Source organism: Mytilus trossulus, chromosome 2 (genome assembly GCF_036588685.1).
Source record: "Mytilus trossulus isolate FHL-02 chromosome 2, PNRI_Mtr1.1.1.hap1, whole genome shotgun sequence".
Taxonomy (NCBI): Eukaryota; Metazoa; Mollusca; class Bivalvia; order Mytilida; family Mytilidae; genus Mytilus; species Mytilus trossulus.
Genome location: NC_086374.1, coordinates 42,510,923 through 42,534,893, shown reverse-complemented (window position 1 = coordinate 42,534,893; position 23,971 = coordinate 42,510,923). Strand labels below are relative to the sequence as shown.

General features: G+C 31.5%; 1 protein-coding gene across 4 annotated transcripts in view; it reads left to right on the top strand.

The window, feature by feature from the left end:
- Positions 1–22,918, top strand: part of LOC134707289 (zinc finger protein GLI4-like) — a 98,382-nt gene extending 75,464 nt beyond the window's left edge. For all 4 annotated transcript variants that reach the window (XM_063566934.1, XM_063566933.1, XM_063566935.1 and 1 more), the window contains 11 exons: positions 8,248–8,501; positions 9,161–9,272; positions 10,026–10,168; positions 10,757–10,906; positions 11,735–11,899; positions 12,318–12,479; positions 12,844–12,933; positions 13,200–13,382; positions 14,112–14,235; positions 15,050–15,127; positions 16,350–22,918. In XM_063566934.1, the coding sequence (XP_063423004.1) occupies positions 8,248–8,501; positions 9,161–9,272; positions 10,026–10,168; positions 10,757–10,906; positions 11,735–11,899; positions 12,318–12,479; positions 12,844–12,933; positions 13,200–13,382; positions 14,112–14,235; positions 15,050–15,127; positions 16,350–18,904 (4,016 nt within the window). In that variant the 3' untranslated portion in view covers positions 18,905–22,918. The remainder of the gene's footprint in view (positions 1–8,247; positions 8,502–9,160; positions 9,273–10,025; positions 10,169–10,756; positions 10,907–11,734; positions 11,900–12,317; positions 12,480–12,843; positions 12,934–13,199; positions 13,383–14,111; positions 14,236–15,049; positions 15,128–16,349) is intronic.
- The last annotated feature ends 1,053 nt before the right edge of the window (positions 22,919–23,971 follow it).

Here is a 23,971-nt window from a genome sequence, read left to right as displayed (position 1 = left end):
AAGGGGGATGTGATTAAAAAAATTGGGTTCAATTTTTCTCATTTGAAATTTCATAAATAAAAAGAAAATTTCTTCAAACATTTTTTTGAGAGGATTAATATTCAACAGCATAGTGAATTGCTCTAAGAGAAAACAAAAAATTTAAGTTCATTAGAACACATTAATTCTGTGTCAGAAACCTATGCTGTGTCAACTATTTAATCACAATCCAAATTTAGAGCTGAATCCAGCTTGAATGTTGTGTCCATACTTGCCCCAACTGTTCAGGGTTCAACCTCTGCGGTCGTATAAAGCTGCGCCCTGCGGAGCATCTGGTTATCTCATGTAAACAGATCAAAGGATGATAACTCTGGAGGACTTTGGAGAACTTGGATAATGCATCCTAATTAAGTGAATTAATTTCTACAAAAAGCCCAGTTTGCATCATAACAAGATATTCCAAGCCCTAAAATGATAAATAGATGTACACTTAATTTTTTGGTATATTTCAAATAAGAAATTTTGTTCTGGGTATTGATTTATTTAAATCATTAACCACATACTTAGGTGAAAACAAAAGTTTCTACAATAAATGACAAAACGAAAGTTAAAACAACCTATGACTCCTAGGGTTGATGGAATATTTACTATGTTATTCATTAGCTATATAAAAAAAAACACAAAACATTTAAGCTGTGTCAGAAAGAAATTGACCTTATGCTAAAAGTTAACAATACATCTGTTTACCAATTTTGGCTTGATTAAATCTATATAAAAGTATGTAACTGTTTGAAAATTGAGATGCTATATATTTACCCAGCAAAATTCATCTTCTATTTTGTATATCAATGGTCCAAAATTAACCAAAGACTTATATATGTACGTGTAAACATGCACTTGCATAAGGTCAATATCTGTCTGAGGCAGATCATATGCAACATGAGGCATGTGTTGCACAATCTTTGCTAATTGTTATGTGTGCTACTCTTGGTCTTAATTCTTTTCATCTTTTTCTTCAGGCCAATTAACGTTTTATATCCTTATTTTTCTTGTATGATTACTTCTTTTAAGTATCTTCAAGAATATGTAGTTTTTGAAAATACTTGTTGATGCTTTATATTAACAGTTGTTTATGGTGTTAAAAATTACCAGTTGATGCTTTAATAGATATACAAACAAAAATTAATTAACCTCCCTCCCTTCCTCATCAATTTATTAAAAGTCGATAGAACAGGAAATTTATTTTACTTGGCCTAACTTTAATTTTATAATATTTATTTCACACATGCTAAATAATGCCATTACATACTTTTTAAGTGCGGATAGATCATTTAGCTTTTCTTTGAAGTTAAACATGATTTTTTCAGAAATGTGTTTAAAAATGAATTATAATAAGATATAAGAATAGCAGTTTATTTTATAAATCACTATTAATAAAAAAAAAAATTTATACAAAGAGTAATTTTTTTTCATGATTTGGTATTTAACTACTGTTTTGCGAGAAGTTTGATATTTCAACTCAGTACTGGTTTGAAGGTTTACATGTCAGTTGGATAAGTATCATTATTTTCACGAGCAATTGATTCTCAAAGTTTCAGTTACTGTAAATTTGGAAATTTTTGTGGGCATTTTTTTTGCAATTTTGTCATTTTAGACTAAAATGTGATTTTATGTTTTGGGATATTCAGAAAAATCTTGTTCGATGCATATAAAAAATTTCAAAATGCGAGTTTTAATTATTGCTATGATAATCATTTTTGCAATAATGAGAGCATTGCAATAATTTCTGAATTTACAGTACTTTTATAATTTTTTTGTCTGACTTTCAACATTATAAATGTGTTGTTCAAATCATAACACTTGTAAATTCAATGTGCCAGTCTAATATTTTCTTAGTAATCATTTGTTTATTTAATAATACGCATTTAGTTCTGTATTTTATTTTGACTACACTATTTTCAAATCTGTTTAAATAAGAGTTTTCATCATTTGTAAGAATTTTTCATATGTAAAAAGAAACTGACATATATTTTAGAAATATAACTTTTTAAGTATATAATAAAAGCAAAAAATAAGTGTTGTTACTTTCACTGTGTGACTTAAAGCAGAGTAATCTTTCATTATTAGTCGCATTAATCGTTTAAAGGATTAAAAAAATATTATTATCATTTATGTGTACAATCATAAGATATGAATGTCTTTATAAATTGCAAATTTATGTGGAAATCAGTTGAATTTCAATATTGAAAGTGTGGCTATTTTCAGATAAAATAAACACCAATCCAATATATATGCTCCTTAAAAGCAACACTTCCAAAACCCCTTAATAGGAAATACTGAAATGGGATAGTTTAAATTAGTTACAATTGTAACTTTGAACATAAAACAAGAATGTTTGAGTTTATATACATGACTGTAAAAAACCTCCCATAATTGTCCAGTATAGGTATAAGTATGGTCTCTAATATTCTATGACATGGATTATGATTTATGATAATGTTTATAATTAGATCTGTCAATCAACTGGATTTTACTTATGTATTTTTCTATGGTTCTTTTTGATCTCACACATTTAATATCTCTGTAGACCAAAACCTTCAAATAGAAAGATGGGTTTTAGATTCCTACATGTCAAAGTCACCTAGTAAAGGTCAAATCAAGATCATCTCTGTAATGTTAGGTTTAATAGTACTTGGGAAAAAAAATGGTTTCTCACTTAAAACAAAGTGTCCACTATTTGGTACCAAATTTATTGTATTAGTCATACCAACAATGTTATGCAGTCTTGAATTAATATAATATGTAAATCATTTATACTGTAAAATCAGAAATTATAGTGTGCGTTTTTTATTGCAATTTTGTCATTTTAGATTAAAATGTGATTTAAATTTTGCATAAAATTTTGATTCACTACTAAATTTATTTCTAGTTGAAAACAGAATGTCAGACAATATGTTGGAAAATGGAAAAAAAATGCAGAATGTTGTTTAGCCTCTTTTAAACATATTAGGATAACCTGTTGCATTTTTCTTTTAATTTTATTATTACCCTAATCATTCAGTACAGATTCAAAGATCTGTTTATGTTTTTGATTCCTTAATGTAAATGAAGGTGTTGCTTAGGCGAAAATTTGTTGCTTAAATTTTAAGCAATGTAATTATATTGAACTTGTAATTAACATTTTGCCCCTTTGGTGTTGTACTCTTTTTAAAAAAATATCCAGAAACTTGACTTGACTTGCACACATAGTCAATTAGCCTGTTTTAGTGATTCTATTTTCATGCTGTGTTAAGAGTTAGATAACAGAAGCTATCATTCAGTTCAAAGATCTAATTGCTTTTTGATGATTTGGATGCCAAGAAAATGCTACATCCCAAGATGATGGCATTATCAGCTGGCAATTAAAAAAAACATTCTCTCGAGCAAATTGTAAAATGTGGTTTTGGGTCTAAATTTTGGTAATTCAAATTGTCAATTGTTACCTTGGAAGGCAGAAAATATATACATGTAAATGAACTTGAAACAAAAATTTGGATAAAAAAAAACCTTGTCAATTGATTTACCAATATTCCTGTCATTTAAGAAAAAACGTGGATGAAATTCTTGAACAATAAGAACATGATTTGTTTTTGGCCTTCACTGTGTTTCTCTAGTTCTGTATACATTAGGCCAGTTCTGACAAGTTTGGTTATTTTTGATAAATCATGCATAGATAAAAACCAAATCCATATGGAACATTGAACTCAGCATATTCTATTATATCTGGTGAAATCTATATTTAACAGAGGGCTACACAAATTGTATTCCAAAGATAGCTTATGTTATGTAGAGATGAGGTGCCATATACTTACTTCGTGTTGCTCCTACCACACCACATTTTGGTATATACCTATATCAGATAGTCTTATCAGCTGGCTTGTATCAGCTTTCCATCAGAAGTTGTCTGGTAGTTTTTACAAAGATTGGTGTTTATGTAATTTACATATTTCCCAGTGTAAATTGATCATTTATCAAAATCTTTCTGACAGTTCTTAGCATTCTTTGTTTGATTTAGATGTAGAAACATAGAATTGTAAAACCATTGGTTCTTCAGTGGTAGAATTCATGAGTCATCAAATTCTAGTGCAGAGTTTACTTTGTAAAGAAACTTGACTTTTATATAATCAAACTTATTCACAGATAAAGAAAGGAGATCATGTTTCATTATAGAAAAACAAAAACAAAACTCCTCAAATTAACCAAAACATGACCACAAAATCATTTCATTTCATTTTCCATCTGTTGGGCATATAAATAACTGGAGAATATTTACTCAACTTGTTCAACATGCTATTCTAAATAACTGCATGTAGTGCATTTGAAATTTTATTAAATCAGGTTCTTTTTAGCTCACCTGGCCCGAAGGGCCAAGTGAGCTTTTCCCATCACTTGGCGTCCGGCGTCGTCCTTCGTTGTCCTGCGTTAACTTTTACAAAAATCTTCTCCTCTGAAACTATTGGGCCAAATTTCACCAAACTTAGTCACAATCATGATTGGGGTATCTAGTTAAAAAAAATGTGTCCGGTGACCCGGCCAACCAACCAAGATGGCCGCCACGGCTTAAAATAGAACATAGGGGTAAAATGCAGTTTTTGGCTTACAACTCAAAAACAAAAGCATTTAGAGCAAATCTGACATGAGTACAATTGTTTAATTGTTTATCAGGTCAAGATCTATCTGCCCTGAAATAATCAGATGAATCAGACATTTCGTTGTTAGGTTGCTGCACCTGAATTGGTAATTTTAAGGAAATTTTGCTGTTTTTGGTCATTATCTTGAATATTATTATAGATAGAGATAAACTGTAAGCATCAATAAAGTTCAGCAAAGTAAGATCTACAAATAAGTCAACATGACCAAAATGGTCAGATGACCCCTTTAGGAGTTATTGCCCTTTATAGTCAATTTTTAACCATTTTTCGTAAATCTTAGTAATCTTTTAGAAAAATCTTCTCCTCTGAAACTACTGGGCCAAATTAAACCAAACTTGACCATAATCATCATTAGGGTATCTAGTTCAAAAAATGTGTCCGGTAACTTGGCCAACAAACCAAGATGGCCGCCACGACTAAAAATAGAACATAGGGGTAAAATGCAGTTTTTGGCTTATAACTCAAAAACCAAAGCATAAAGTGCAAATCTTACAGGAGGTAAAATTGTTGATCAGGTCAAGATCTATCTGCCCTGGAATTTTCAGATGAATCGGATAACCAGTTGTTAGGTTGCTGCCCCTGAATTGGTAATTGTAAGGAAATTTTGCTGTTTTTGGTTATTATCTTGAATATTATTATAGATAGAGATAAACTGTACACAGCAATAATGTACAGCAAAGTAAGACCTAAAAATAAGTCGTGGTCAATTGACCCCCTAAGGAGTTATTGCCCTTCATAGTCAATTTTTAACAATTTTCATAAAATTTGTAGATTTTCACTAATATTTTCCACAGAAACTACTGTTATAGTTAGAAATAATTGTTAGCAGCAAGAATAAAGTAAGATAAACAAACACATCACCATCATCAAAACACAATTTTGTCATGAATCTATCTATGTCCATTGTTTAATATTCACATAGACCAAGGTGAGCGACACAGGCTCTTTAGAGCCTCTAGTTTAATTATTCTCTGCCAGCTTTTGAATTGCTCAACTTTTCAATAAAACATAGTTGCAGCTGCCTCTGGCTAAGGTGACTTCAGAGTTCAGACTGTTGATGTTTAATCTTTAATTGTTACAAATGAATTTATCACTTACCATTTTCATGGAATACTACTGTACATATTTTTATACGACCGCAAATTTTGAAAAAAATTTCGTCGTATATTGCTATCATGTTGGCGTCGTCGTTGTCGTTGTCGTTGTCGTCGTCGTCGTCGTCCGAATACTTTTAGTTTTCGCACTCTAACTTTAGTAAAAGTGAATATAAATCTATAAAATTTTATCACAAGGTTTATGACCACAAAAGGAAGGTTGGTATTGATTTTGGGAGTTTTGGTCCCAACATTTTAGGAATTAGGGGCCAAAAAGGGCCCAAATAAGCATTTTCTTGGTTTTCCCACTATAACTTTAGTTTAAGTTAATAGAAATCTATGAAATTTTGACACAAGGTTTATGACCACAAAAGAAAGGTTGGGATTGATTTTGGGAGTTTTGGTTTCAACAGTGTAGGAATTAGGGGCCAAAAAAGGGCCCAAATAAGCATTATTCTTGGTTTTCGCACAATAACTTTAGTTTAAGTAAATAGGAAATAATGAAATTTAAACACAATGTTTATGACCACAAAAGGAAGGTTGGTATTGATTTTGGTAGTTTAGGTCCCAACAGTTTAGGAATTAGGGGCCAAAAAGGGACCCAAATAAACATTTTGTTGGTTTTCGCACCATAACTTTAGTATAAGTAAATAGAAATCTATGAAATTTAAACACAAGGTTTATGACCATAAAAGGAAGGTTGGTAATGATTTTGGGAGTTTTGGTCCAAACAGTTTAGGAATAAGGGGCCCAAAAGGTCCAAAATTAAACTTTGTTTGATTTCATCAAAATTGAATAATTGGGGTTCTTTGATATGCCGAATCTAACTGTGTATGTAGATTTTTAACTTTTGGTCCCGTTTTCAAATTGGTCTACATTAAGGTCCAAAGGGTCCAAAATTAAACTTCGTTTGATTTTGACAAAAAATTAATCGGTTGGGTTCTTTGATATGCTGAATCTAAAAATGTACTTAGATTCTTGATTATCGGCCCAGTTTTCAAGTTGGTCCAAATCGGGGTCCAAAATTAAACTTTGTTTGATTTCATCAAAAATTGAATAAATTGGGTTCTTTGATATGCCAAATCTAACTGTGTATGTAGATTCCTCATTTTTGGTCTTGTTTTCAAATTGGTCTTCATTAAAGTCCAAAGGGTCCAAAATTAAACTTAGTTTGATTTTAACAAAAATTGAAATCTTGGGGTTCTTTGATATGCTGAATCCAAACATGTACTTAGATTTTTGATTATGGGCCCAGTTTTCAAGTTGGTCCAAATCAGGATCTAAAATTATTATATTAAGTTTTGTGCAATAGCAAGTCTTTTCAATTGCACAGTATTGCGCAAAGGCAAGAAATATCTTATTACAAAATATTGTGAAATAGCAATTTTGTTTTTAATTAGAGTTATCTTTCTTTGTCCAGAATAGTAAGCAAGAAATATCTAATTGTAAGAATTTTTTTTATTTGGAGTTATCTTTCTTTGTCCAGAATCAACTTAAATCTTTGTTATATATACAATATACAATGTATATTCACTTTTTACTACCAACTGATAAATTAAAATAATCTTTACCATTCAGTGATAACAAGCAGTTTTTTTACATCTTAATATTTTATGATGTATTTAAATGAGTAGTAATTGTTGCAAACTCCATTAGAAATTTTAATTGAGATTAGTTTTGGAATAAGGGAAAGGGGGATGTGATTAAAAAAAATGGGTTCAATTTTCTCATTTGAAATTTCATAAATAAAAAGAAAATTTCTTCAAACATTTTTTTGAGAGGAATAATATTCAACAGCATAGTGAATTGCTCTAAGAGAAAACAAAAATTTTAATTTCATTAGAACACATTCATTCTGTGTCAGAAACCTATGCTGTGTCAACTATTTAATCAAAATCCAAATTTAGAGCTGAATCCAGCTTGAATGTTATGTCCATACTTGCCCCAACCGTTCAGGGTTCAACCTCTGCGGTCGTATAAAGCTACGCCCTGCGGAGCATCTGGTTTACATTTTGCATTTATATATATGATCTAAAGCATGTAGTTACAAATTAAATGGGTCAAATCTAGGAACAAATTAGATTGACTGGGTCAAATCTAGGTAATCACCAAGGCAGATTTAGAGGGAATATTTGAGTTCTTCAATTAAAAAAGTAAAAAGTTAGTACAAATAGGGAATGTTGACATAGAATACACATATGTTGTCTATGAAAAGCCTGCAGACCTTATGCACTTTCACCCAGTTGATTATCCAGAACTACTGTAACCATGAAATTACATTGCATGAATCCAGTCTAGTGAACGGAATATTGCTTTGAAACTTGATTTAGTGTGAAATTGTGAATGGGTTTATTGCTAATTCCTTTGTTGGAAGGAATAAATCTAATGGTTGACACTAAATATCCATTGATTTATTTTGTTTTATATGTACTTAAAAAAGAAGAAAATATATTCAGAGCTCCATTATTTGTACTTTTTTGCAGCATCCCTTGGAACTGCCAGTCCAGCACATCAGCAACATCCACATAACCCCCATAATCCACATAATCCACACAATCCACACAATCCACATAACCAGTATCTACGACAACCTGGTAGTATACCAGGATCACCATTCATGTATCCCATGATGCATCCACCCATGATGGGCCACAACAGTAAAATGCCACAAGCACCAATGATGCCACCTACCTCACAACCTATGATGCATCAAATGCCATCAAAACCAGAACTTTCGGTAAGTAATTATTTTGGTCTGTAAAGCTATATAGTGTTTGTGAGATGATTTATGACATGCAATTATTTATCACAGATTTTACTGCTGGTACATCATGCTTTCATAAGATTGAACACTAAATGGAGCATGGCAAAGACTCACATACTGGGTAAAAACATGCAATTTTGGTTTTAAATAGGAAATGTTCATATAAGACCTTGAATCTTGATTTGTATAGCTCATGGATGACTGTTGAAGTATTATGATTTTTATGTGCTAATATTTTGACATCATTTGTGTGTAACAGACTTGGTTAAATGATCAGCTAGAGCCATTTCACGCTGATATACAGCTAGGGGATGTAGAGACATTCAAATCTTCAACAAACTAGTGTATGTGTTAATATCACCAACAAGAAGTATTATAGATTCCATTGGTAGAATAAGATAGAAAAATGCATTAGACTTAAACATGTCCAAATGTAAAAGGAAATTAAAGGTCTCTTTAGTGTCTTGAAAACTTTACAAACATGATGAACTGAAAAATTCATGTGACTTTTCTGCAATGCTGTTGTTAGGGTTCTTATTCTCTTGTTAGTTCCAAATATTGTGAAAATCAATTTCTGTTATACTAAGAAAGATAACTCTGATTGATTATTTTTTCTTAATTTCACTTTGCAGCCACAAATCTCCACGACAACAAAAGATGCAGGAAGTAGTGTAGTTAGTAGTACTGTTGACCAGACAATAGAGATCAAAAGGTCAAAGGTTAAAAAAGAAAATGAGTGTTCTCGTAAGTTTTAATATATATTGCAAATGAAGTTATTTTTTGACAAGAATGTACAGCTTAAAGTTATTACCTGTTTCTATTTTTGTTTCCGAACGAACATAATGCCACTGAGTTATAAATATTTTTTAAATGTTTATGGTATTCCTCGATAAAGCTTCAGACCAATAGACCACTTTCGAGTTCATCCGTCACCGGCAAAAACTCGTCAATTATGCACGCCTTTATGACGTCATTTACCAGATAGAGGGGCTCGCCTGTATCCCTGCCCTATTTACGTTCATCAAGCGTCTTGGTGATCGTCTTTGTGCAGGATAAACTAGAAATAATGGTTGCTCTGTAGGTACTTACTGACAATTCCCTAATGACAGCAGTGTTGATTGTCAAGTTTTGAGAATTCAATTTGCCGAATAATTCGTACAATATAGCATTATAGTTTTCCAACCATTCGCTCAACATTGGAAGGAAGTGACGACGCCCCTAAACGCATAAATGACGGTGATTAAGGCGCGTATAATTGACGAGTTTTTTCCGGTGACGGATGAACTCGAAAGTGGTCTATTAAACTGATTAAGACAAATGTTAATTTGCAGGAAAATGTAAAAATTACCATGAGTATAAACTAAAACACAAGAATCTGATAAAAAGTAATATTGCAGGATCTACTTTTTATATAATAATGATGGAAATGTTAAATATAACACCGTATAATTTAAAATCATATTCATTTTATATTATTTTTAATCATGGTACATATAGGTCTTGATGATTTTGATGAAGATGAGAAAATGGACAGGAAACCAGATCACATACCTCAGGAAGGGGAACCAGATTTTATAGAAACAAATTGTCATTGGGAAAATTGTTCATCAGAGTTTGATTGTCAGGATGAACTTGTTAAGGTAAATTATGAAATATTTACTGGCACTTTAATGTATAAAAGGCACCATGTACTCAATATCTCTACATTTTCCGGTAAAAACATATCCTAGTCCCAGTTGCAAACTAAAATTAAAAAGTTGTGTGTGTGAAACATTGTGAAAGAATGGAATAACAAATAAATTTCAGGGTAGTTTAAAAAGCTGAAAATGATAAGTCTATGGTAGAAAATACTGTAACAGTATTACTACCAGCAGATTTTATTCATGTATACAAAAACTGTTTGTCCTTTAATAGATCGATTTGAAATAAGGTCACTGTCCTTTAATAGATCGATTTGAAATAAGGTCACAACTACAGGCATCACACCACAGATCAATATGTAAAAAGACAATAATGTCATTGTCATTCAAAAGTTGATGTAAAAAAATTGAACCAAGATTCTAATTGTTTTATTAGAAATGATGAAAAACACCTGTTGAACACTCTTAACACTAATCATGTTATTTGATGAAGAAAAAACCATCCTATCAAAATTGACATTAAATGTTTAATTGTTAACAACTAAATGCTTAATTGGATTGTATTTTATTGTGCCCATATTTTTGTAGCATATCAACATAGACCACATTCAAGCCAACAAGAAATCCTTTGTCTGTCGATGGAAAGAGTGTAACCGTGAGGAGAAGCCATTTAAAGCTCAGTATATGTTAGTTGTTCATATGAGGAGACATACTGGAGAAAAACCACACAAATGTACTGTAAGTACTGTCAATCTTAAGTTTTCATCAGACAGAAAACATGTCAGCAAAAACGACTGCCTCTTTTCTATTATATACCCAAACTACAACCCCTTGAGTAATAAAGAAGAAGCAATGGATATAAAATAATTAATACTGAGGAAACAACTCTAAAGGAAAGATTAAATATTCATTGAATAAGAACGGCAGAGAAGTTGGGCATAGCTTTTACTATATTTGGTATCAAACATAATTAGCAGTTGTTGTATCAATAAGGATTCTCAAAATTGCAAAAAGAAAGAAAAAAATATCACCATGAGTATTCAAAGACTGTCATATTATTTTAAATGTTGATACCTCCTTAGGAGGATTTTAAATATCAGAAGACATCTATAAAAAAAGTGTCTGTTCGGGAAAATCCTCTGATTAAATGTAGAAGTCATCATATTTGGACAGTACATTGGAACAAAGATTTTAGCATATGATATGTATACAACAGTTAGAGATATGGTTTTGTTCAGCTTAAAAAAATCTTGGCAATAAAATCATGAAGATTTAAAATTTGAAGTTAATCTAATACAGAATGTTGACCAATATGTATATCCTAAGGGCAGAATTATGAGGATAAAGAAATGTAAAGTAGTTTGTTGTGTTGATACAGAGTTCTCTGTCTTTAGTGACTGAAAAGTCAAGATTCATGTTCATCTGTAAAAGATTTTGTTAAAATTTTGGACATACAGTCAAACCAGATATAAATACTATTTTGAATCAATGTTTACTGTAGTAGCACTATTACCTTTAGACATTGAAAGTGTTGTTGAATTTGATTTTTTGTATTATGTTTTGTAGTTTGAAGGCTGTTCTAAAGCATACTCAAGGCTAGAAAATCTGAAGACCCATCTTCGGTCCCATACCGGTGAAAAACCTTACATGTGTGAATTTCCTGGGTGTACAAAGGCATTTAGTAATGCATCAGACAGAGCCAAACATCAGAACAGGACTCATTCTAATGCTGTATGTATTAAAGGTGTACTTAGCATTCATGGACACTCATTACTCATAAAAAAAATATATATATTGTTTTATTTGTCAATGAATAGAATATACTGCTTAAACACATAGACATCAACTTATAATTGGTTAAAACTGGTGACGGAATTGTGTCAATGAAGACAATCTTTATTATAAATATGTGAACAACGGTAAACAGAGGATATTTTACTGACATTTATAGTTTAAATGTTCCAGAACTAAGGACTGTATGAGATTCTAATAATATTTCAAAGGTGTGACTTAATCCTATTTAAGTGTTAAAACAAATTACCTTTTACAAAGACTTTTTGATAATACATTGATTTGATTTGAGTGAATCATTGACAAATATTTCCTTGAAACCTTGATAAGTTATGTGATAATGGTTTTTTTTTTTCAGAAACCATATGTCTGTAAAGCAATAGGTTGTACAAAACGTTACACAGACCCAAGTTCTCTGAGGAAGCATGTTAAAACCGTCCATGGACCTGATTTCTATGCCAACAAGAAACACAAAGGGGATGGGACTTGTAAGAAAGAAATGAAAGAAGAAGGTGATCAGGTAAGATCACTTTAATGACCATAATTACCTTGGAATGGACGGTGTTGTAAATGTTATTGAAATTGCAATTGTATATGATATTTAACTATAAACCTAAAGTAACAATTTTGTGGTAGAGTAAATATTATTGAAATTGTTAAAGATATATACTTTTTATGGCTTTATAAATGCAATGAGAATTTAAAAAGAAATAAGACGATGTGGTATGAGTGTCAATGTGACAACTCTCCATCAAAGTCAGAACATGTTAAAAGTAAACTATTATAGATCAAAGTACAGCCTGCGACACAAAGCCTTGGCTCACACCAAACATCAAGCTTTACACAACTTAACAATTACCAACAATGTTATTGATTATTTCTAGGACCAAGAAAAAGAAGAAGGTAACAATAAGATGGAAGAATGTCTGACTGTCACACCACTACAAGCTGCTGGGGAGAGACGTAGATCACAGGTATGGCTTGCTTTAATATTAGTTAAAACTAATTCAAATGCTTCGAAATGATATTTTAACTTGTACTTAGGAAGGAGAAAAATGGCAAAATCTTTAAATTTATAATGAATGCAAAGCATTCTTTCTTTAAGCCTTTTTCATTGCTGAAGAGGGAATATTGTTGTGGGGAATGGTATTTACATTTTTGATAGTTATACTTTTTATAATGTTTCCTTTATTTATCAAGCAAATAAAAGGCACTGAAAAAAACTATTATATATTTACAGGACAATGTTGGAAGTGCTGTATCCCATCAACAGCCTTCACCTCAGAGTAGTCCAGAGGTCAATGTCACATGTAACATGCAGCCAGACTTAATAGAGGACCATATAAACTCACAGAGCATTACAACAGACCATGGGATGGAAGAGGAAGAGGATGTGGATATACCAGAGCCAGACGAAGCAGAAGTAAGTTACCATGACTACAGGTGTTACTAACAGCAAAATTAATACCTACTGAAAACAGTAATATCACAAAAATATTGAACTCCAAGGAAAATTCAAAATGGAAAGTCCCTTATCAAATGGCAAAATCAAAAACACATCAAACAAATTGATAACTGTCATATTCATGACTTGGAACAGGCATTTTGTATGTAGAAAATGGTGGATTAAACTTTGTTTTAAAGCTAGCTAAACCTCTTTACTGATCAATTATAAAGTAATGGATGATGTGAGCTTCTTGGTTTAAATTGATATTATCTCATTGAAATGAAAATAAGAAAATGTGGAATGACTGTGGATGAGTTAACCTTCCACTAGTGACCAAATAGTGTAGAAGTAATCAACTATAGATCAACAAACATCCTGTAACAATGAGCAAAACCTATACAGCATAGCAAGCCATAAAACCTGAAATGATATGTTAAACAATTCAAGAGAAAACTAATGGCCTAAATTATGTAAAAAGCACATTTACAAAAATAATATGATAAACAGCAACACAGGACAACAACTAAGTTATAAGGCTAATGATTTGAAACAGGCACATTAAATCCAGTTGTAATTAAAAAAAAGAGAGAGAAGCTGAAGCAAGATTTAAAAATGTCAGGTTTAAAACACTTCCAAAAAAAATGTTTGATGTGTAATTATATTTTGTATGTTTAACATTACTAAATGAATAAATTTTCTTTCTAGGTTCCAGGCAGTGGTTCATCATTAATAACCAGAACTAATAGACTAAATTCACAACTTACCATGCAGACTAAAAACAGATTATCTGGCAAGAGTCAACTGCCTACCATCACAAGCCAGGAAAACAGTAAGCCAATTTTGTATTCACAGAAAAAAAATGTAATAATAGTCAAACTTAAGCAAAACAAAAAAATAAACATTTTCATCTGCAACATTTGAATTTCTTTAATGTTGGACAGGAGTGGAGTTTGAAGTCACAACCTCAGTATTGACTGACTAGTGATTACAGTTGTAACAACTTAGACCACCCGGCCACTGAATCCTTCTACAGGCAATTTGAAGAATTAGAAAAAATTGTATACTTGAATCAGAGCAGAAAAGAACCATTATTAATATCTTCATTCTTGTTCGCATTTAAGATTTTTTTGTAATACATACAAAAAGGCTAATTAAAAGATAATTTGATAGAGTACACTTTTGAAGCAACTAAAAAGTGAAAAATAGACATTGGAAATAATTAATTCCAGATGGAATCAGAACATGAGAATAAAAGAAGACTTTTTATTATTCCCCATTTATGGGCATTATTTTTTCTGGTATTGCCTTCGTTCGTTCGTCCGTCCATCTGTTCATCTGTTGTCCCTTTCATTTATCCGTCCATTTGTTTGTCCGTCTGTCCTGCTTCAGTTTAAAGTTTTTGGTCAAGGTAGTTTTTGATGAACTTGAAACTTATTACACAAGTTCTTTATGATATGATCTTTCTAATTTTAATGCCAAATAAGAGATTTTACCCCATTTTCACAGTCCACTGAACATAGAAAAAGATTGTCCTTTAGTTAAGTTTTTTTCTACAGCATGAATTTTTTCTCAACTCAATATAAGTTTATATAATAATATTGTATGTATAGTTTTGTGCTTAAACAGTCATTTGTTTTTAATAGTTAATCAAATGACTGACCTGACTGATCTGAAGAGCCTACAGAAAAGACCACAGCATAAAAGTATTACGGATCTTAAAAGTAAGTTTAAATACAACTTGTTTACTTTGTTATATCAACTGTTTCTATATTAATAGACCAGAGGCTTCTGAATTGGGACAGGCATAATTGTAGCAGAGGTTAAACATGTTTTGTGAGATCTCAACCCATCCCCTATATCTCTCACCATTGTAAACAAAACAAACACTCAGCAATACACACAGTAAAACTCAGTTCAAAAGAAGTCTGAGACTGATGTTGAAAAAGGAAACAAAAGAAACCAAGAAAAATGACAATGATACATAAATTAACAAAGGACTACTACGCAGTTACTGACATGCCAGCTTCAGACCTCAAATGAACACACTTTTGGGTACCATAAAACACAATAACTGTAATAATCAAAACTTAAGTAGAAATGTCCACATTGTATTGTTATTTGGTGGTTCAGAGTTTTTTTTAAATTAGGGTTAAGTTTGTAAATAAAGTATTAAAACAAAAAGTAGACACAATGGAAAAATTACTTGTTTGAAACAGGTTGTTTTTGAATCTTTGAAAATAAATAAGTTATTTTGATTATCTTGATTATCTTATGTATGTATATGATGAAAGAATTTGACAATAAAAGGTTGAAACTTTTATGTATTACGAAAATGTTAACCCAGATTTTGCATGATCCATATATTTTCAGATTTTTATATTTTAAAGGTGATACTTGTTATTTATTACGAAAACACAGGTTTCGGAAAGAAACATATCTTTCTGATCCATCTTTAAGAATACAATAAGCTAGAATAAAAGTACTACACAATCATTTTACAGAAAATACATCCAACTTCTCCATGCACAGGAACTTAAAAGCTTTATTGCCTATAGATAGTTCAAAAGGGTTATTAATGGTGAAAAAAGTATTTAATAGATTGCTTTAGATTATAAAACTTCATTGTATTGCTTGTTTGACAAAATATCTGATGATCTAGCCTGCCAACCAACAAGGCCACCATGGATAAAAAAAGGACATATATTGAGAAAATCTAAAAAAGCAGAAAGTTTAAAAGTCAAAATCTACCACATGTCCATTGACAAATAAAAAGATATACAAAAAAGCATTCAAATGACGACTAGAACACAATATTATAAATAGCTAGCTTGTAGGTTATTATATATTGCTTAATGCAAGATATGTCCTTTTAACAAACTAAGAAATTAAATTGTTGTGTGTGTGAGAAAAATATATCATATTATTTTCCTATTTTACTTTCAGATCGAAATGAGTTATTACCAATCAATAAACTACTACCTGTCAATGGTAATCGTCGGGACAGTAATACAAGTACTATCAGTTCTTATTTGAGTAGCATGAGATCTGATGCTAGTCCATTTCCTCTCAGCAGTCATTATTCAAGTCGTCGATCTAGTGATGTCTCACAGGTTTCTAATAACCGTCTCAGTATAACAAACTCTCCCTATGAGTATGACATTACAGGAAATATTCCTATTCATGGACCAGCTGTTCAGATAAACAGCAGACGGTCCAGTGAAACCAGTAACATGAGTGATATCGCTGCTCAACTTTCAAAAGCACAGCTTGGTAGTCATCCTAATCTTGTAGTTACGTCTCAACAAATGACTATGAGAACTCCTGCAAGTAAGTATGCTCAAGAAAGAGTAGCACGATTTTTGTCTGCGAGACATGACATGGATGGAGCAAGAACTAGTACACCTTGTCGAACACCGCTACCTCACGAGATACCTGGCCGTGAAATTAGGAGAGCTAGTGACCCTGTTAGAACAGTGGATCCAAATTTTAGTGCTTTGAAAAAATTACAAAGATTTCATAGTTTGAACATGATGAAACCTCTGCCTGTACCACAGTCAATGAAAAGTTTGATGAATAAAACAGGATCAAATAACACCTTTCATTCTTCACGGAGTAGTATAGCTACTGATTATAGTCTCAATGAAAATGATGAGTATGACTCTCCTGGGCGAACGGATGCAGACCATGAGGCAGCACTTGAAGAACAACTAATGGCAGACAATGAAGACATGATAATTCCTGACGACATGCAACGATTTCTTAATGAGTGTTATAATCACGGTATACCTAGTAGTTTTCAGGAAATGGAAGCATTGCAAGAAAATGAAATCCATTGTGAGCCTGGTCAGGACTCTATGAAATGCTCAAATCAACAAATGCCAATGGCAGACGGAAGTAATATGCAAATGCCTTCGGGTTATTATGGAAACCAAAATATGAATAATCATCCTATGTATATGAATAATTCACAAGGACAGATGCAAAACAATACAGTGCAAAATGGAAGTATGCAAATGAATCCAATGTGGGATCAAAGTCAAGGTTACAACATGCAAAATATGTCTCAAGGTCAAAATTCAATGTCTAATTCAATGCCACCTCAATCACCTGGCTCTATTCCATCAAACTCATCCATCAATATGGTGCCACAAAACTCATCGAATAATATGATGCCACCACCATCATCAAATATGATTCCTCATCCACCATCAAATAAACCAATTCAAAATGGACCAATGAATAATATGCAAATGATGAATATGGGAAATATGCAATACAGAACGAATGGTGGGAACATGCAAGGGAATATGCAAATGCCACAAGATGGCAACAGGAATTTTGGCAATGGTCAGCAGATGGGAGTAAATCAATGGCAGATGATGCAGGGAGGTGGCAATAATTCTCAGTTTAATCAGGAGAGATCCCCACAGCCACCTAGCATGCCTAAATCACAACAGCGTATGAACATGAGACGCATGGCAATGTCAGCTGGTAATCAAAATATGATGCCAAATCAAATGGGTAATTATCAGAATATGAATAACATGAATATGCAAATGCAAGGACAAAATGCAAATATGCAAATGCAAGGACAAAATTCAAATATGCAAATGCAAGGAGGACAAAATATGAATCCACAAATGAACGGAGGCGGAAATATGAATAATATGCAAATGAATGGTGGTGTAAATATGAATAATATGCAATTGCCTGGAGGGCAAGTCATGAATAATATGCAAATGCAAGGTCATATGAATAATGAACCTATTGTGAACCAGATGCAATCTGGTTTAATGTTACCCCCTCAACCCCCTGTTAATAAACGAGAATCACAGAGCCCCCAAGTACAAGTACCTCATATTAGCACATCACAGATTCCTGCAAGGGGGAAAGCAGCGAATCGTAATCAGATGATGATGCCACAGCATAACGAGATGTTACCCAATCAGAAGAACTGTAATAATATGATACGACCCAATCAAAACACTTATAACAATCAAGAAATGTATCAACAAATGCAAGGAAATTTCAGCCAACAAAAAATGACCCCGAATGTCAATCAAGGTGGAAACCATGGTAACATGATTTATCCAACAAATATGTACAATCAAAACGATCCTAATCAACAGGCAATGTGGAACCAACAAAATATGAATCAACGAATGGGTAACAACCAACAGTATTCCAGTAATCCAATGGAAATGTCACCTGGATGTAACAAGGTGACCAGCTCGACAGATCCTGAAGATGCTGCAGCTCAACCCATCGAAGATTTTATGGAAAATATCAATTCTATATCATCCGAGAATTTGTTAGACAATATGAGTTCAGTGTCAGAGCATACTTGTACAAATACCTTTATACCTCCTTCAGGAAATCGTTCCGAGTCTCAATCTTCACGATACTCTATGATGTCAAATAATATGGTTGTTAATGATATGAGCTCAGTGTTGACTCAGTTAGCTCAGGAAAATAAGTATTTAAATATGAGACATTGATTATGTGGTTTTTTTATATTCAGAATTCATTTGCATGATATGTGAAGTTACTAATTGTTTATGTTAGAAAATACACAACACATTATATTGTTCAAAGAATATATTGCCATTTGCTCAGAAGGAAGATTATTATATCAAAGAGGATGTTTTTTACATAAAATATATAGGAGAACGTGAAACTGTCCAACTGTGTTCTAGCAAGGAGAAAAACAACACTGAAATGTATTTTATGGAATATTGTGTCAGTTTCAAGTTTGAGGTATACTGATTGAATGAAGATAATATTTTTGTAAACAAGAGAACCTTATTGTTGGTACTCGAATGAGGATTTGGATTTCAAAGTTTGTTATTGGTTAGTTATGTTAATAAAATATAGTGGACAATAATCATCTTAGTTTTTGTTAAGACATAAGTGAAAGTATTTGTTCTGTTAGTGCTTCCAATGAAAAAGAGCTGACATTTTGCTCTCTAATTGTTATGAATTACATGCATGTATAATGGAGTTTTTGGTGCGTTTTTTTTATCATGTTAACTGGTGCTGTACAACTATGCAACTATGACACCTTGAATATATTTTAATGAGAATTAGCTTTTATCGTATATTTTGTACATAACATAAGAAAAGTGCTATTATTTTTAAAATAGATTTTTACTAGAAACTTTTTACATACAGAATTTTTATCATGTGTTTTTTTAGATGTATATTGTGGCAATTCAGAAAAATAAGTTCAGATACATTTTTGTTAGGGGCTCAAAGTTTTCTGTGGTGATTCTAACATATAGGTTTCCAGTTTATGTAGAAGTAATGAAAAGAAAAGAATAATGACATTGTTTGAACTGAATTTATTTATTTTCGGCATAAATGCATATGGAAATATAAATTCTAGGGATAATATAGCACATTTTACTGAATTATTCATCCTTGAATTGTAAATGTTTTATCCTGTAACATGGTAAAATATGAAATATTTCATATCTTAATTTCTAAAAAAAATAGTGTATCATTGCTTCAAAACATTATAGAATACATCTATCATGATTTTCTGGATTTATTTTTCTGAATGATGTAACAGGCTAAAACATTTGAAAATATATATAATACATTATATAATTAATACCATATCACTTACATCTATAGATAATATTCATTTGTACAGATATTTTGTGTGTATATATGATCACTGTAGGTTATATTGTTCAACACAAGCATTTATTTTAATTGTTGGAATGTCACATGACCACTGTATTTGATCCAATTAATTCATCTTTATCTTATAATGGAGAATATATGGCCCCTCAACCATGGTTAATTGACTTTGGAACTTTACAATAGTTTACAAGTTTAAAGGAGTCCTTTTGTCATGAGTTATATGATATTTGGTGTGCAGTTGTATAAGTATTAGCACATCTCACATACAGTGAGATTATACAACTCTGCTTCCTCAGTCATGGTCTATTGACTTTGAAACATTTCCTTAGTTCCTCGTTGAAGTTTGTGATTACCAATAGTTCAGTTTAAGATGAACCACTATAACAACTCAATGATATTTGGTTTTCATTTGTATTTGTCTTTTTTTTACCAGTGAAATTATTTAGCCATGCACTTAAAGTCATGGTTCCTTGACTTATATAGATATAAGAAGATGTGATATGAGTGGCAATGAGAATTATGAGACAACTCTTCATCCAAGTCACAATTTATTTTAAATTCTTTATAGAATTTTTATCTCTGTTTCAACAGTTTATTAATTGACAGAAATAATCCTTTCAGATAAGTGTAAGATTTAAATGTGCCTTGTTAGAATGAAATGTCCTTAGATCACATGGTGGTCATGTGACAGTCTATTTTTGTATAAGGGAGAAAAAAACAAAAGCTCAAGTGATATTGACTGTTGAATAGTAATTTTTACCTTGGAAAACTAGCATCAATTTTTGTGCTAGATGCTGGAGATCATAATCAGTCGTTTAAGCTACTGAAGATTCAGAAATTATTGTGGCTTCCTTTTGCTATTGTTGAATAATGGACAACAATGTGAAGTTAAAATTATAATTTCAAGAAAATCTGCATCAGAAATAAGAATGTGAGTTCTTATTATTGTAATAATCATCAAGTTGCTTTATTTGCATAAAAAAAAACCTAGCAATAACAATTGAATAATTTCTGAATTTACATTATGTATAAGTTAAATATCACATTAAAAAATGTTAAAGCAGTATTTCAGCTTGTTGTTTTCTGGCAATTCTATAGGATTGCTTGTAAAAGTTTGTCCTTATTCAGTATGTTTGCTCAAAGTCTGATCTGTTGCGTACCATGAATTACTGCTACTTTTAAATATGCTTTTTAATACAGAACCATTGACTTTGTAAAATTAGCTTAATGATTTGATTGATGAGACCCTCTGAACTTGTTTTTTTTCCCCATCAAATGAGTAGAAATTTTGAAATTGCAGAATCTTTAACAAGAAATTGTTATCACGCGATGAATCAATTATAGACAGTATAAGGTTTATGAAAAAAAATGTTATTTTTCGTATTTTTTTTAATTATTTTTTTTAACTATAAATGAATTTTTTAATGCAATCTTTTAGAAAGTCATAATGTTACTTGTTGTATCAAGAATCTCAATACTTAAAAAGGATACTCATATTGTTTTTATTGTATTTTTTTAGGCTAAATATTAAATACAAAATACTCTTTTATTTTTATATCTTGCATACAATACATGTATTTTGTAAACAGATACTCAGTTTAATTTTTTAAGGTGTGTTCAAAGAGTGCCATACTTAGTTCAAAACTCAATTATAATTCTATGTAGCTCTTTAGATATTGATAGACAATGAGATTCAAGCTTCTTAGGTAGTTCTATGACTATACTTAGGTTCCACACCTTTATTGTTAATTAACAATTTATATTTACTGTTGTTCTGATATTGGATTATGTTACCAAGTGAGAAATGCAGAAAATATTATGTATACAGATTTTTGTAAATTGCTAAAAATGTCAATAAGACTGCTTTTTGTTTAGAATGGTTCTTCACTCATGTCATTTGTGTTTCCTATGGAAATATCCCAGAATTGATTTAAAACGAGAGTGGATTTGTCCTTAGACTATGTATGTAAGCTATGAATAAGCATAATCCTGCCCATTTCATTCTTAATTTCAATTTTCTTTTTAAACATTCAATCAAATTGAATCATTTTTTATTGTGCCATATTACATTTTACTTGTACATTTAGAAGGGTAAAAATTTAGCAATAAATTTCAGACCACGAAGTGTGTTAAAAAGAGGAAGAACAAAACAGTCTCTTTTTACCCCTCATTCTGATGAATTATCAAGTAAATCTCTTAAAGTAATGGGAATCACTCTACAAGAAACTTACATTTTTTTTTTGCCCTAGGAAACTTATATATTCACGTATATCAACTGAAAAGAAAAGTTCCATTTGGCAGAGGATAACACCTATCTTCTTTTTAAACAGAAAACTGTTAAATTTTACATTCTATCCAGAGCTAATAAACAAAACTTGATAGTCGATTTAAGCATTTCATAAAGAGAACTGGCAGGTAATTCACCTGCATCAAACTGTTAAACCTCAGCAATCATCATTTAATGAAAGAAGTTCTTGAAGAAATATTATTGATATGACCTGTATATATGGAAAATGTTAGTGTTTTTAACTGTAGACCTCAGAAATATAATGAAAACAATATCCGAAGGATGTGTACAGTATGGTTGTAAGTTATACATATCAATGTTTACAAATTTTATGTGTATCCACTTTGTTAACAGTTCATGAATATTTTCTAATATTTTTTGACAAAAAAATATATTTTAATGGAGATTGTTTTTGTTCATTTAAAAGGAGCTATGCAATTTTGATTTTAGTTTGCAGCATTTAAGATCTCTGTCATTTGAACATTTTTATATCACATTTTCATGTAATAACAAACATGCATTAGTAAGATTGTGCTATAGACAATATGGTTGTTACAGTAAATCATTATTACATAAAGTTTTATCTTGTTTCTTTCTGCCTTAGTGATTTTATGTAGTATTTTTGCCAGGAGATAACAAGTTTTTACGTCCCATATAGGGGCACTATTTTTTATGCCCCACCTACGATAGTAGAGGGGCATTATGTTTTCTGGTCTGTGCGTCCGTTCGTCCGTCCGTCTGTCTGTTCGTCCGTTCGTCCGTCCGTCCGTCTGTCCCGCTTCAGGTTAAAGTTTTTGGTCAAGGTAGTTTTTGATGAAGTTGAAGTCCAATCAACTTGAAACTTAGTACACATGTACCTTATGATATGATCTTTCTAATTTTTAACCCAAATTAAACTTTTGACCCCAATTTCACGGTCCACTGAACATAGAAAATGAAAGTGCATGTTTCAGGTTCAAGTTTTTGGTCAAGGTAGTTTTTGATGAAGTTGAAGTCCAATCAACTTGAAACTTAGTACACATGTTCCTTATGATATGATCTTTCTAATTTTTAAACCAAATTAAACTTTTGACCCCAATTTCACGGTCCACTGAACATAGAAAATGAAAGTGCATGTTTCAGGTTAAAGTTTTTGGTCAAGGTAGTTTATGATGAAGTTAAAGTCCAATCAACTTGAAACTTAGTACTCATGTTCCTTATGATATTATCTTTCTAATTTGAATGCCTAATTATATTTTTTATCCAATTTCATGGTCCATTGAACATGGAAAATTATAGTGCGAGTGGGGCTTTCGTGTACTTTGGACACATTCTTGTTTTGGCCTGTGCAACACAGATTCGTTTAGCTGTCTATGCGTTGTTCATCTGTCCTGCTTCAGTATAAAGTGTTTTGTCAAGGTAGTTGTTGATGAAGTTGAAGTCTAATCAACTTGAAACTTAGTACACATGTTCCCTATAATATGCTCTTTCTTATTTTAATGCAAAATTACAGTTTTAACCACGGTTACCTCCACTGGACATAGAAAATGATAGTGGGAGTGGGTCAACTGTGTCCTATATGGATACATTACTGTTATTTGGATCTTTGGAGAACCAAATGTATTAGAATATGATTGTTTGCTTATTCATT